Genomic DNA, 15,942 nt, shown 5'->3' on the forward strand with positions numbered 1-15,942 from the left:
TAATCATTTTTAAAGTGATTTCTATTTCAAAAAATTAAATTAAATTATAATTTCTTTTTAATAAGAAAAGAAAAATTGAGGGGAAAAGTCCAAGGAACAGAAGAATGTAAGAGAGATAATTAAGGGTCTAGGAGAGGGAGCAAAAAAACTTGCTTTAAAAAACAGGAAAGGAATAAGGAAATTTGCAGGAAATGACAAATAAAAGGGACTGATTAGTTTGGGTGTCTGTCATTTCACACTCTTCACATAGCAAAGAACAATTTAAAGTCATCATGCCCCCTGACAGGCAAGGATCTGTGAAAATTTTATAAGGCATTAAAATAAGGTTTGAGGTACCTTAAAAATACATGAAAAACAAAAAAGACAAATTGTGAAATGAGATAATGGGAAAACAAGAATAGATTTGACAATAATGTAAATTTTATAAATCTTACCAAGAGGGATAAAATATCTTAAGGGTGTTGAATTTTCAAGTGACTTATGTATTTAAACAGATTGTTTTTCCTTGACATCAAAATGAACAATCAGAATTTCAAAATATTTTAATATGAAAAATGCTAAAAGAAATGTTTACTATCATCTTTTTTCCCTCTTATTTTATTTCCAAGACTTCAAAGACACTGAAAATAATACAACAAAAGATAACTAATTTTATACTCTTTTAAAAATATTAATTTACCTGTAGACATCACTATTTTAGATGACCCAGCAACAGCATCCTTATCATATGAAGCACCACGACGTCCTCTGGTCAGTGTACTGAGAGGAGCTGAAGATGTGGAACATACAACAGGAATACATTTTTCCTGTTAAAAAAAAAATTCCTAGATAAGGAGGTCATAAAATTATTGGCATCACTGGTTCACAAATGATCAGTTGTCTGAAGTCCTCTGGGTTGGAAATCTCTGTGTCACAAACTGCAGTACTTTTCAAACTGTGCTCCTAAGAGGGGCCCATAAGCTGGTCAGGTAGGAGAGGAAGAGACCAAGAGGCTGGGATTCCCAATGCTACCCCCTGTTCCAACTAGTCACACTTTAGCCAAAATAATTCACTCTGTAAAACTTGTTTTATTTTTTATTTTTTTTGAGGTTCCCAGTAAGTTTTTTACACTGCTAAAGTAGTTTGGAAATCTAATCCAGCAATCCATCAGATGAGGGTGGGGGACCTCAACAAGGCAGAGGACAAAGTTTGTCTTCAGAAAGCAGTCACTCATCTGGGTTTTACCATATCTAGCCTGCATTCCTCCATATTACATACGATAATTTTGACAAAATTGTAAGTGGCTTGCTAAAGTCCATACAAAATTATGCCTATTGTATGTAAGAACCAAATGTCTTCTGGGTATTGTTAACATCACTAGTGTTTTGTTTATTTTACATCAACTCTTGGGGTTTTCTAGGAGCTATCTTCAAACACAACTCTTCAGTATCAGAGAAGGGGATCTTGTGCCTAGAAAAGGTAATAATAGAAGATATTTTAAAAGGCAGGGAAAAAGGAGAAAAAAACAAACACTCTGTTGTCGGATTTTTCTTTATTTGTTTAAATTAGTGACTGTCATTTGGGTTCACAGTACCTTAGTAAATTATTTTGAAAATACTAAATTACAATTATTGTGTCAATATATTCCCGTTCTTTCAGTATTTTAAAAATCTAACATCTAAACCCTTTGACTTATGACATACCAAAATAGTGTGTTTGCACTAACAATGTAAATTGAATAGTTATTTGGAAAATATGCTTCCATACTTCCATACTTCTAGAATGCTTAAGGAAGGGAAGAAAATAATTGACAAAGGAGAGTACAGCAAGAACAATTCCTACTCTAGTTCAAAGAGTTGAATCTTCATCTTTTTATGATGAAATAATGAAGCTAAAAAAGATGAAGGTGAATTGAAATGCTTCTTTTGCAACAAAAAAGTTTATTATCAAAAAAATTACATTATCTTTCCCTTGCCCCTCCTCACCACCATACAACAATATTTTCAAAAAGATTTCTTTAAAATTGTCAAATCAGCATTGGAATTATTTGAAAGTAAAAGAATGAAGAGAAACTTTCTGGAGTTATCATATCTTGACCATATACCAGCTAATCACAAAGACTTTTTTCAGCAACTGGAAAATATGTACTAAATATATGCATCAATGACACCCTTGATACATTTTAATTTTTAAAATGCATTTAAAATAAATGATTTGCCTTTAAATTTCATTAACTTTCCTTAAGTTTATACAGTTTATTTTTAAAAAATATTTATTTATTTATGTGGTTGCACCGGGTCTTAGTTGCGGCAGGAGGGCTCCTTAGTTGTGGCTTTCCAGCTCCTTAGTTGTGGCAGGCGGGCTCCTTTAGTTGCGGCTCGAGGGCTCCTTAGTTGTGGCATGCGAACTCTTAGTTGCGGCATGCATGTGGGATCTAGCTCCCTGACCAGGGATTGAACCCAGGCCCCCTGCATCGGGAGTGCGGAGACTTAACTACTGCGCCACCAGGGAAGTCCCCTTATATAATTTATTTTTAATTTAAAAAATGTCAGCTGCTAAGAATTTACATTAGAATAATCTGCTTATTTGATTTTTTCAATATTTATGATTTTATATTTGAAAAATATTCAGTTTTATTGACTTTTCATTTTTATTTTATAAATTTTGAATGCCTTTTAAAATAAAATACCAATATTAATGTAAGTTTTTTAAATCAAAATGGTATTGTCATTTTGCTCCATACTGCAAACATTAGTTGTAACAAAATAGAAACGTTATATATATTGATATCAGGTGGCTGAACTCAGAAATGTTTAAGGTAATACTGCTGAAATTTAATTCAGTTCTAACAGATCTAGAGAGATTCTATGTCTTTATATTTAGAGTGTATTTCTTGTAGACAGGATGTATTTGGATCTTTTAAAAAATCCATTTTGATAATCTCTGTCTTCTAACTGAAAAGTTTAGTTTACTAATTTTTAAAGTAATTACTAATAAGTTTGGGTCTGGGTCTACCATTTATTATTTGTTTTCTGTTTGTTTCCTCTGTGTTTTGTTCCTCTGTCTTACTTTCCTCTTTTTTGTTGTTGTTGATTACTTGAATAGTCCTTAGAATTCCATTTTAATTTTCCTATTGGCTTTTTAGCTATATTTCTTTGCATTTGTATTTTTACAATATGCTCTGGGAGTTTCAATGTACAATCCACATAAAGTTAATATTGTACTACTTAACAGAAAATGTTGAAACCTTGCAATGCTACAAATCCATATCCCCCACCCCTAAGCCTTTATACTATAATTTTTTTATGTATTATATCTATGTATGCTATAAACCCCACAAGACTGTATTGTATTATAATCATTGCTTTAAATAGTCCTATTTTTATAAAGAAATTAAGAGGAAAAAAGCAAAAAGAAAGTCATTAGTGTTTGCCTAGAGATAACTTCCTTCAGCATTTCTTATAGTGTTTTTCTGCCAGTGATGAATTTTTTGTATGCTTTTACCTGAAAACGTCTTTAGTTCTTCATTCTTGAAGAGTATGTTTGCTGAATATAGAATTTCGTATAACACCCCTCCTCCTATGTGTATTCCCCCCAACCACAGTCTGTCTGCTTCCATTCATTCTCCAGTGTCTTCGGGTAGCTGCTTTGTCTATTATTTCCAGGTTTTAGAGTTGTTTTCTTTGGGGGAGAGTCAGCTAGGTAGGATGTGACTTTAGCATCACTGAATTTATCACACTGATTTCCCCCTCACCCCCATTTTACTGAGGTATAATCTATGTACAGTAAAATTCACTTCGCATTGATTTTTAAAGTATACGGAGTTTTAAATAAACTGGCTCGAACATAAATACACCCATGCGGTATTTTCAATGTGGTTTTGAAGAGGTCGAACACTATTCAGTTTTAAATTTATCCAAGAAAAGAAATAACAATCTTGATTGTTACACAGGCCTTAAAAAGCCTTATATACTTTTTTTTTAAATTTTAATTAGGTATAGTTGATTGACAATGTTGTGTTTAATTTCTGCTGTATAGCAAAGTGACTCAGTTATATATCCTTTTTCATATTCCTTTCCATTATGGTTTATCACAGGATATTGAATATAGTTCCCTGTGCTATACAGTAGGTCCTTGTTGTTTATCCATCCTATATATAGTTTACATCTGCTAGTCCCGAACTCCCAATCCTTCCCTTCCCCTCCCTGCTCCACCTTGTAAAAAGCCTTATATACTCTTGGTACATTCCTAAAAGGCATCATAACACTCTTAGTAAGTCCTAAACTGTATGTTTAATAACAAGGCACTACGGAGACCTGTAATACAAATTCGTAGGAGATACAACTAACCTTTCTTCCTGAGTTTGGGCCTTTTTTCTTTGGTGTGATATTTTTAACAGTACTCCCCTTCTTGGGGACTGAAGTAGGTGCAGGTGGTTTAATCCGACTTGATTTCCTGATCTGCTGTGTTGGTAATATTACAGCAGTTTTCTGTGGAGACTTCATTGAACACTGGGTTACTTTGGAAGAATGTGTTTTTGCTATATTCTTTGTAATAGGAACTGAGGGAAAAAACACACAACACAAAAATACAATTAAAATAAATGACATAATTAAGGTATTTTCTTCTTATGATTCAGAAGAAATTTAACTCAATCTTTAAAAATATTCCAAAGGTCATTCACTGAAAACCACTTAAAATAAAGGTACCATTTAAAATCACGTTTTAGGTATTTAAGATTTCAGGTTATCAGGAAATAGTCTGATTCTCCAGAAAAAATAAAGAGGCTTTTATAATAAGAACCAGTAACTTCCCACTTAATTAGCACAGTGAAAATTTCTATCAATTTACCTTTTGTCTGCTTCTCATATTTTTAGTCCTTGGCACAGAAAAGAGTTTTTCCTTCAGAAAATACTATCCAATTATGCCATATACAGGAATCATTTTGCTCACCAATATAGAAAAACATAACAAAGCAGCTACCAACGGCTCCTGCGTCATCTTTTAAACGCCAGGGGAATCCCCCTAACTAGATTTTTTTTTTTTTTTTTTTTTTTTTTTAGTGGCTAAAATACATTATGTTCCTATATGTATGTTTAATAGTAAAGCTTCATAAGCCATAATATAGACTCTACATTAACGTTGTCATGGAAGGACCACTATCATGCCCAAGTGATTTGTATCTATCAGTTATTTGTAGCCCAATCAAAACAGTTTTAATATTTCAAATGAAGATTACCTGCCAGGTTACTCTTGTATATATTCATAGTTAAGTAAAAAGAGATATTTTTAGTATTAATCCCTTAATAATTTCATTAGTACAAAAAATGAACTTTACATAGTAAATAGTACTAACGTCAAAAAGTCTTTACAGGAGGAGCTGTATAAGTAAAACATTTATACATCTGTGCAAAAAAAATCAACTACTTTTATTTCGAGGGCTTCATTTTACAACTTGAAACTAATCTACCACTTTGCTTCTCCCATCCTCAAAGACTATGTGTAAATGTGACCTTCTATGGAGAATACCACATCTTCCCTGCAGCCTTTTTATCTACCTCTATCAATTACCTAGTCAAGAGGATGGAACAGCTGCCAGGGCAAATGGAGGACCACTTAACTGCCACCATCACTTTCCCCCTCCCCTTATTTATAGGAATTTACCTACTTACACCAGCCTCTGTTTAACTCTTTACCATCATCTACCTCATACTCCATGCCCACTTCCACTTTCTTCAAATAACTCTAGTAACCTAATTCACATTATTTCTTCTTACAGAGTCTCCCTGTTATCATCTTCAGGAATTTAAATGTCATACTTCTGATGCTCCATCATCCTGACCTCATCAATAGACAATTTGTGAAGCTCTTCTATCTCCAAGATAACCAACTGTGCTTCCCTTCTCCACCTCCAACTTCCTTACCTGTCATCTTTGCTTTACACCAACTGATCATGCTTTTCATTCTCATTATGAGATCTAGCCACAAGCCCTCTCCATTTTCATCCAATCTGCTAGCTTTCTTCTGGCTTTACTTTACCCCCTTATCAACCTGCACCCAACTGTCCACCTCCACCAAAACCCTCATAACTAGTATCCCTTACGTTATCACCCCCTGATCTTTGATCATGTCCAACATGTCAGCTCCAACCACTGAGTCACACTATCATTTGCTTTCTCTGGTCCTAAGCAAGGGTCAGTTCTCTCCTTAAGGGGCCAGAGAGTAAATATTTTAGGCTTTGAAGGTCACATATGGTCTCTGTCACACAATCTTCTTTGTCTCTCTCTTTTTTCAAACCCTTTATGAATATAAAAACTATTCCTAGCTCACAGGCTACATGGGCTAAATGTGGCCCTCAGGTTGTAGTTTGCCAACTCCTGCTACAGAACATTGGGATACTGTAGATCACTGTAACATCCATGCTAACCTCAACTGGGGTGTCACTGCTTCAACTCACTGATTTCCAAGTATGTTTCAATGGCAGAACATTTTCCCCTTTTTAAGTTCCCCTCTCCCTCTCACTCTATTCCATTCAGCAAATGACCCTACCGTCTACTTTATGAGAAGATTAAAGGCTATCTTTTGGGAGTGATCATAACCATCCCATTCCTCCATCTTAAAATACTTTTATTTTCATTCATTCTCATCTCTTCCTCTTATATCAAATGAAGTTTTCTCTCTACTCTTCTAAGCCAAATCCCCTTTCACTTTTGTCCTAATAACTATCTTCTCTGGTTCCTCTGGAACATTACAGTTTCAATGATCTCCTCTCTTCATGGTATTTAATCACTTGATCCCCAACTCCTTGCTCTCTCTTACAACCCTCATATATCCCTTATTTTGAAGTTTCCTTCCCTAGTTTTTGGTACTTTCAAGCCCTTGCATGAATCTTCCTTCTACTCACTACCACGATACAAAGAAGAATCGCCTATACTTCATACTTCAGTTTCCTTATTATTCTGGGCTTCCTTAGTCTCCTATAATAAGCTTTTCTTCCCCCAACCATTTAAAAAAAATTCTTTCCAAGGTAATGACCCCTTCCCAGGAATTAAAGCCAAATAAATCCTCATTCTCTTGACCAATCTATTCATCACCACAGTTCTGGTCCCCACCTTTTAATATATGGCACGAAGAAAAGGAAATAGATTGCGCTCTGGACCTGAGTTTAAATTCCTGTACTAGGTTAGTTTAAGACAGAACCTAGGAGTATAGGAGGTCCTCAAAAAATATTTACTAAATGAATGAAAAATATTTTCAACCTGCAAGCCAATGTTATACCTCCAAAACAAGTATATTTTATATAAAGAATTGTAACAAAATATTACTTTGTGGAACATGGCAAATGTAATGAAATCAATATTTGATCTAAAAAATTTGACATTTGATATTAATAAATCTTGGGACACAAAATATTTGAGCCATAGCTTCAAATATTCCCCCAAAATATAATATTCTATTACAATAAAACTCCTTGATGCATGGTATATATATATGTATGACCAAAGTAAGAAAAATGCGTTATAAAAAATTAAAAAGTTTTCACTTTAGAAAGCAAGCTTTTCAACGGCAAAGACTCAATTTGGTTCACTGCCATATCCCCAGCACCTAGAACAAAATACTTTTTAAACTACTTTAACTAAAGAGGAATGAGTAATCATTCAATACACTGAACAACAAAATTAAACTATATACATTATACATGTATTTTTATCTCTCCTCCAAAGAGCAATCATATAACATATACACACCATGCTAAAACTCTATTCAGTATTAATTAAACTATTGAAAAAGAAAATAGATTTGTTTAAAAGATAAGGTGAAAATTATATATAGCACTACAACCATGTGTTCATAGTGGTAACAAAGGGAGTAAAAACCTCTTTGAAAAAAGTATGTAAAATATACAGAAGGATGTGCTAATCATCTTTAATAAAAGTTTTATGTGAATACCTAACACAAAAGATACCTGGTTCCTCAGCTTATCTTCAGGTAGAACAGACAATGTTTGGGTAAGAAAAATGTCCAGGAGATATGAAGTTACTCAGTTATGAAAATGCAAAAGAAATGACTAAATCTTGGGAAACAATCAGAAGGCAGGAAATAAAGTCAAGAGTAGGCCTGGAAGCCTGGAACAGGGGGAACTGAAGAAAGAAAGGAGGTAGATGCCAACATTTACTGGCTACCCATTACATGCTAAGTGCTTCAATATCTGTTATTGCATGTAATCCTCCCAAATGTCCTATGAGGTAGGTATTATTCCCCACTTTATACCTGAGGAAACTTAGGCTCTGTGAGATTAGGTAACTTTGCCAAGATCACCCATTTGGCTAAGAGACTTTTATCTCCTAAGTGCATGCTTCTTCTAATATGCCACCTTGCTTTCTGTCCTCTAACAAAAAAGCCTATTAAATTCACTCCCCGAGTCAAAGTGCATGTGTTTTAAGAAAGAAGAAGAAGAAGGCCCAAAAGACAACCCTGTGAACTCCTATGATAATTCACTAGTTGCTAGGTGCTCTCTGACAGAGGAAGTCTTGGGTTTTTTTAAAATCAGATGTGGAGGCATACTTACAAGGAGAAAACATTAACAAGTACAGACAAAAACATGCTGGTAAAACTTTTCATGCCTGGGGATTTAACCTTATTTAATATTTATTGCCAAATAGTACTCATTAAATGTACGTTTCTGTTGATACATGAAGATGCTTTATTATTGAAAGATACTGCCTGCATTCTCTGAGCTATGAAAAGAGAGTAGCACATACAATTACCATAGAAAAGGAAATACACTTAGAAATGAACAGCAACCCCTATTTCCAGTTACTGTTATACATGTGCTGGTTTGGCTTACACATGGCTGACTTGAAGAGGAACTAAAATGGATTGGAGATATAAATTAATATGTATCTTGCTTTTGATCTAAAAAGACATGATAGAGGTATGGTTGCTTACTGTTCTCCAGATTTTTCCATCCACCATTTACTTAATACCTAGTGTGTTCTTTTTACCAATCTAGGCAATTTAGGAAATCCAGAAGAAATAAATATGGTCCCAGTCATACAGTTCATATTTTATATGTATATTTGTGTGTGTGTGTATATATATATAATTCCTATCTCCTTAAGTAGACAGATTTATGATTTCCTTCTCCTCAAATAGATTGAATGCTATATATATAACCATATGAAAACAAGGGCAGAAACTACTGTAAAACCAGATGCCTTGAATTTGAGGCTAGAAATAGACAAAATCAAAATATGAATAGCCAAAAATAGAAAAGCAAAATATGGTTTGGAAAAAACAAAATTGAGTAAAAAAGAAAAAAAATCTGTCACTGTAAACATTTGACTTTGGAAACTTTTTCAGACCGAGGAATTCTTTGCAAGTCATCTTCCTTATTTTTAAAAATGCATGTACAATGAAACTGTCATTATTCTAAGGATCTTTCATACTGGTAACTATAAAACCAAAGAAGCAACACAAGCCTCAATTATGAAAAACATGGAGATATCAACAGAGATGGTTACACCTAAACTATCCAACCTGGAGGCCTGGTATTCACAGAAACTCAGTCAAGGTACCCAATGCCCCTACCTGGAACTTTGCTCCCTGTTCCATAGAGCCCATGTTGCCACAAACTGATGGGTCACGGGCAGCAATAAAAGCCAAGGGGAGGCAGAGTCAAGTGTAAACCCTCTGAACTTCGTTCCTTCATTCCTGCTGCCATCCCACACCATAGCACTGGCCTCCTTGACTGGTATCTTCAGACACTACCCTATTTCTTCTCTCCTCTCCCCACACCTGTACCAGAGAAGCCACAATCCTATCCCAGAAACCTTGCTTTAGGAATCAAACGTTCATAACGGACAGAGTTTGCTTTACCTCTGAAACTAGCTTTTTGAATACCCAAGGACTATTACTGTCACATAAGAGTGACTTTACCTTTTCATAAGCATACTGACAGTCTTTTAAATGCACTTATTTCCTTATTTTTTGCAATAAAAAATCCTTTTAGAAAACCTCAAATAAGCTAAGAAAAACTCTTGAAGGAAACCACAAGGGGTAGTTACTAGTGGAAAAGGAAACAAGGAAGCATGCTCCTGACACTTATCACAGCAGGCGTTTTGGAAGGCAGGAGCTAGCTGAGGACTATGAATTTTCTCGGAAGAAGCAGGGTAGAGATCAGATGGACATCGAACTCTGGTACGAGCCACTCTTTACACCTATTCTCTCCCTTGCTTCTTACTATCTAGTGCAGAGACGCTGGCTCCAGAGTAATTACATTCAAATCCAGCTTTACCACATAATATCTATGAGAAATAATAGCTTGGGCAAATTAACTGAAATCTGTACGTGGCACATGGTACACACTCAATAAATGTTAGCTGTTATTATCAACACCATCACCGTCCCTGTCTCTATTCTCCCTCTCCCTTCCCAGATTCTGAGGGTGCTCCTTGCCTTCTTCCATCAATGGATTGGATAATGGGGAAACATTGTTGTCAATGCCTAACAAGTGGAAGAAAGAAGTTTCCTCCAAAGAAGGAACTCCTATTTATCTACATTATCTACAGCTAATACCTTCACTCCTTCCTTTTATAACCAAACTTCTTGAAAGACTAGCTCATGGTCACTATTATTGTCATTTTCTCATTTTTCAACCCTCTGCAAGCACACTTCAGGCACCTCTTTTTAGGGAATCTGTGTGCTAACATCACCCATAACCTCCTAACTGCCACTGACAATGATGCTTCTTCCTGATCTTATTTGACTTCCAGCAAGCACTAAACACTTCTTTTTAAAATTCTTTCTTGGATTCCACATGGCCACTCCCTCCTTGTTCTCCTCGTACCTCTGTCACTTTTCCTATGGTGTCCCCCAGGATTAGCTATCTTCTCCCTACCCTCATCTCAGTTTTGAGCACTTTGGTTCACACCCTTGATTTCAGCTACTGCCTACACATAATAATGATTCCCAAATTGTTCTCTTGCTCATTCAAGCATTCACGTGCCTACCTCCCCCCACCACATCCCCGACAGGCCTGTCTCAAGTTCCAGAGCTGTGTTTTCAATAGCTAACAGATAATCTAAATAGGCATCTCAAACTCAACATGTCCAAAAGGAGAATCATCATGCTTATCCTATATGCTCTATCTTGATGAATGCCATTACCTTTTTTTCACCAAATTACCAGAAGTCAGAAATCTTGAAGTCATCTTTGTACTCTTCCTCCCTTCACATGTCTAACCAAGCCTACCTCCTTTAAGTATTTCCTTGTTGTGTTCTTCTTTATGCCTGTCAATGACTTGGTCCAAGACCTCATGACTTCTCACATAAGCTACAACACTAGCTTCTTAATTGGCATTCCTGGCTGCCCTTTCCAATACGTACTCTATAGTACATCAGCATGACCTTTCTAAAATACAAATTGTATGTCACTTTTCCACTTAAAGATCTTCAGTGATGCCACATTACCCATATGCTAAAATCTGAACTCCTTGGCCTGGTATCCAAGGCCCTCTACATATCTTCACAGCCTCATCTCATCTCTTCCCCATCTATCATTATAGATTCAGCCATAATCATCTGCTTCAGATCCCCAAACATTCTGACCTTTACTGCCTTTGCAGTGGCTGACCCAAGAAAAGTCTTCCCTCCCTTGTCACTAGCTAAACTACCATACATTATTTGAAATTCTGCTCAATCACCAGCTCTGTAAAACTCTAGCACTAAGCTCCGAGGCAAACCATAGGATCTTAATGGTCATATATACCACACATACGGCATTTATCTCTACTGGCACAGATCTTATTAGCATCTTATCTTTACTTACACGTCTATCTGTCTAGACACACTGTGAGCTCCTTTAGGGGAAGGAACCATCTAAGTTCCATTGTCATATCTCCAACATCTGGTCTAGGGTTCCACTGTTATATCTCCAACATCTGGTTATATCCCCAACATCTGCCACATAATGGGCATCCAATAAATGTTTGTTAAATGAATAAGTGTTTAATATTCAAGTTTTGTCTCTGATCTTATATTATTATGGAGACAATTCAGGTAGTTTATGCATTAAATAGATGACCACAGCTTGATCACAACATTACAGATTTCTTGGAAAAATACGCTTCAAATACTAATCAACCAACTTAAAAATCAACTTCTAGAATACACTCCATTCAAAAATGAAGGCAGGACTGCAAGTCAAAACCACAGTGAGGTACCACTTCACACCCACTAAGATGGCTATAATTTTTAAAAAAGGAAAATAACAAGCGTTGGCAAGGATATGGAGAAATCGAAACCCTCATACACTGCTGGTGGGAATGTAAAGTTGTGCAGCTCTGTGAAAAACAGTTGGGTGGTCCATGAAAAAGTTAAATATACAATTGACATATGAACCAGCAATTCCACTGCTAGGTATGTACTCAAAAGAAATGAAAACAAGGACTCAAACAAGTACATGTATGGGCATGTTCATAGCAGCACTATTAAAAGTAGCCAAAAGGTGGAAACAGCCCAAATGCCCATCAATGGATAAATGGGTAAACAAATGTGTGGTATATACATACAATGGAATACTATTCAGCCATGAAAAGGAATAACTGATACATGCTATGACATGGATGAACTTTGAAGACATTATGCTAAATGAAAGAAGCCAGACACAAAATCACATACTATATGATCCTATTTACATGAAATATCTAGAACAGGTAAATCCATAGGAACAGAATAGAGATTGGTGATAACCAGGGGCAAGGGGGAAGAGGGAGTGGGGAGCAACTGCTTGATGGGTACGGGGTTTCCTTTTAGGGTGATGAAAATGTTCTGGAACTAGACAAAGGTGGTAGTTGCACAACACTGTGAATGTACTAAGTGTTTCCGAATTTGTGCATTTTTAAATGGTTAATTTTATATTATGTGAATTTCACCTCATTTAAAAAAAACACACTGGGGGAGAAAAGGGAAGAGAAATTTGTATACTTCAAATGAGCCAGAGACTTCACATATATTATTAAAATTTGTGTTTACAATTTTGTAAAGCAAGTATTATTCTCTCGATTTTACATATAAAGAAATAGAGGCTCAGCGAGGTAAGTAACATCCAATCCAGTATCACACATCTAGTCTAGAAGTGGTAGAAATGGGATTCAAATTCAGGTCTATCTCACCCAAAAGCCCACGCTCTCTGCTTAAACCGGGTACTATTTTTAATTAGTGAGGGAAAAAATGAAAAGACATGGTCTTTTAATTAAAATATTTTCTATAAACTTAATGAACAAAACGCAGAATTAAGTGGTTGGCTTAAACATTTTTTCAGGTTCAAATCTGAGGAAGCTTACATGTAAACAACAAAGAAAAATATTTAAAGTAATACTGAAAACAAACTATCAACATGCCCTTAATAATCCAGTGTTTTAGATGCTTCAGTTTTTTCAATTCTCTTGGCTGAATATAAACCCTTAAGGAAAAAAACTGCATCAAATATTGGAGTATCTTCTGATAGTCTTTCTTTACTCTTTAAATTTTCTTGTGGATTTTCTCTAATTCAAATATTTACAATCATAACACATTTTATATTTATCTATTAATTACTAGAATAACAGAGTAAGACTACTTAAGTAAATGGGACCAAACCAATACAACTCTGTGTACATGGAACAGAATACAACATATGCTTTTGAAGATGTCCTCAGTTGGTCTCAATGAGTCTTGGCAATGAACATTTCTGATTTTTTAATTAAAGTTTCCTAATGCTTATATACCAAAAATATTATCAGTGATTATATCCAGATGGCAGGAATATAAGCAATTTTTAGATTTTACTCATCACTTACCTTTGTTTTCTAAATGTTCTACAATAAATACCAATTTTTGTCATTAAAAATATAAAATGCCCCAACAAAGATAAACAACCTAGCCACTTTTTGAATAAGAATAGAACCAGTCACTCTAAATATTTCGATGTCTCTAAAGAAAACAATTATTCAACATAAGCATTATAATATTCTGTTTTGATAAAAAGCCATACAACTTTTAGACTAGCGTATATGTATCCACTAAAAATAACATTAGAAAAACCTACACAGGTTCACTGCATACCTATAGAGACCTTTAGAATCTACAGCTCAGTCTCCAGCAGTTTCAGAATTAAAGAGCAGACCCCCTCATTACCAAGGCAGAAATCTTTCAGAGAAGCTTACTCAGCAGAACATAATCATAAAAGCATCTCTACTGCCCAAGCAGTTGACCATCAGAGACATATGGTGCCTACCATTCATAGTAGCAGGGGCACTCTCTGTCCTGGTCAGATACCTTCCCACACCTCAATCCTGCCTCCCACAGGTCTCTGCTTATCATTCTTCCTTTTATCATTACTTAAAGACTTCTCTACCATACCACTTTTTTACTCTATCTCTTACTTGCCCAAAACAAACATAGAAGTCCTTTTTTGACCCCCACCCCTTGTTCACTTTAAAAGGTTTATTTGCTTTACCACTAATCACTACAAGGGAAAAAAAGTTACAAAGGAAAACAAGATCTCTAATTTTTAGTGGTAGCTATCCTGGTTTTTATGGAGACAGGACCTGTCTTTTCAAATTTAACCCTTGTTGGGCCTTGCAGCCAGTTACCTATTCTGACCTGAGGGCTCTGCCCAGTTCCCTGCTCATTGACCAAGAAGAGGTGGTTTGGTTGGCGTGGTGAGAGTCCAGTAGCGTGAACAAACCCTTAGTTCCTCCACTGTCCCTCCTGATTCTCCTTCATGAACCATGTAGGTTTCTCTCAACACGAAGAACCACAGGTTTACAGTATTAAAAACACCTTAAACATATAATAAAAGGTAACTTTCACATAAAAAGAAATAAATCATTCACTCAGAAAAATAAAGATCTCATTTAAAAGAGCTTGCTTTTGGGGTCTGAGAGAGCGTCTCCATTTGGGAAGTGCTGCTATGTCTTTTCCAGTAGCCTTCAAAAATTATGTCTGGACAACTAAACCAAAACCAAATATACTGAAAGGATCTGTACCTTTGAGTCACTCCTTCCCCCGTTTCAAAACAGGGCTTGGAGATCTAAGGTAAACAGATTAAAGAAGAGAGAAGAAATTCTTCATACACATACCTTATAAAACATACATTAATCTGCATAGAATATTCTATCTTAAGGTGATTTAAAACTTGTAAAAATGTTACTGGGAAAATTTTTCCAAACAAAATTGAAAGGATAAAGGATAGCTCTCTAACTTAAACAAATTACACAAGTCCAGTTATTTATCTCCATACCTAAGTGAGAATGCCTTTTTTCCTTGGCATACATACAAAATTAAAACAAGAAAATCTAATTTAGTAGAATTTACATTATTTTTCTACCCTGTTATATAATTATTTCTCATATGTATTTAGTCTAGAAAGGAAATCATAAAAATGCAAGAACAAGCTACAAATTACAATTCGAATTTAGAAGGGCTTTAAGAGTGTTGTTTTAAAAATATACTTGTTTTCTACTTTCGGATCATAGATGCTTTGTAAACCACTCCTGTCAGCTTCATTGGGGGTGCTTCCCGTGAAGATCATTTTATTTCACAATTACTACTCATATCTGCTCAGTTCATGGGAAACCAAGATTTTGGTTAAAATGACATTATTAAAGAAGATGACAGTTTCCAAAATCTTTACTATTTTAAGAAAGTTCACACAAAAAGAAGCAACTTCAGTTGTTTCAGGTCAATTCATAATTCACCTAACAAGACCAGCTTTTTTTTTTCCTTTAATTTATTTTATTGAAGTATAGTTGATTTACGATGTTGTGTTAGTTTCAGGTATACAGCAAAGTGATTCAGTTATATATATATGTATTCTTTTTCATATTCTATTCCATTATGGTTTATCAAGCCTGAGCTTGTAAAAGTCACTCAATTTTTAAACCATAACGTCTTTTTTCTTATTGAATGACTTCTATAG

At 35.2% G+C, this 15,942-nt stretch overlaps 1 protein-coding gene across 1 annotated transcript in view; it reads right to left on the reverse strand.

Annotated features, from left to right (window-relative positions):
* LOC132356992 (sex comb on midleg-like protein 2) overlaps positions 1-15,942 on the reverse strand; it is a 74,323-nt gene that overhangs the window by 12,859 nt on the left and 45,522 nt on the right. Inside the window, exons 7-8 of the mRNA XM_059910299.1 lie at positions 4,329-4,540; positions 680-806 (exon numbers count right to left, since the gene is read on the reverse strand). Of these exons, the coding sequence (XP_059766282.1) occupies positions 680-806; positions 4,329-4,540 (339 nt within the window). The remainder of the gene's footprint in view (positions 1-679; positions 807-4,328; positions 4,541-15,942) is intronic.

Source organism: Balaenoptera ricei, chromosome X (assembly GCF_028023285.1).
Source record: "Balaenoptera ricei isolate mBalRic1 chromosome X, mBalRic1.hap2, whole genome shotgun sequence".
Lineage (NCBI taxonomy): Eukaryota > Metazoa > Chordata > Mammalia > Artiodactyla > Balaenopteridae > Balaenoptera > Balaenoptera ricei.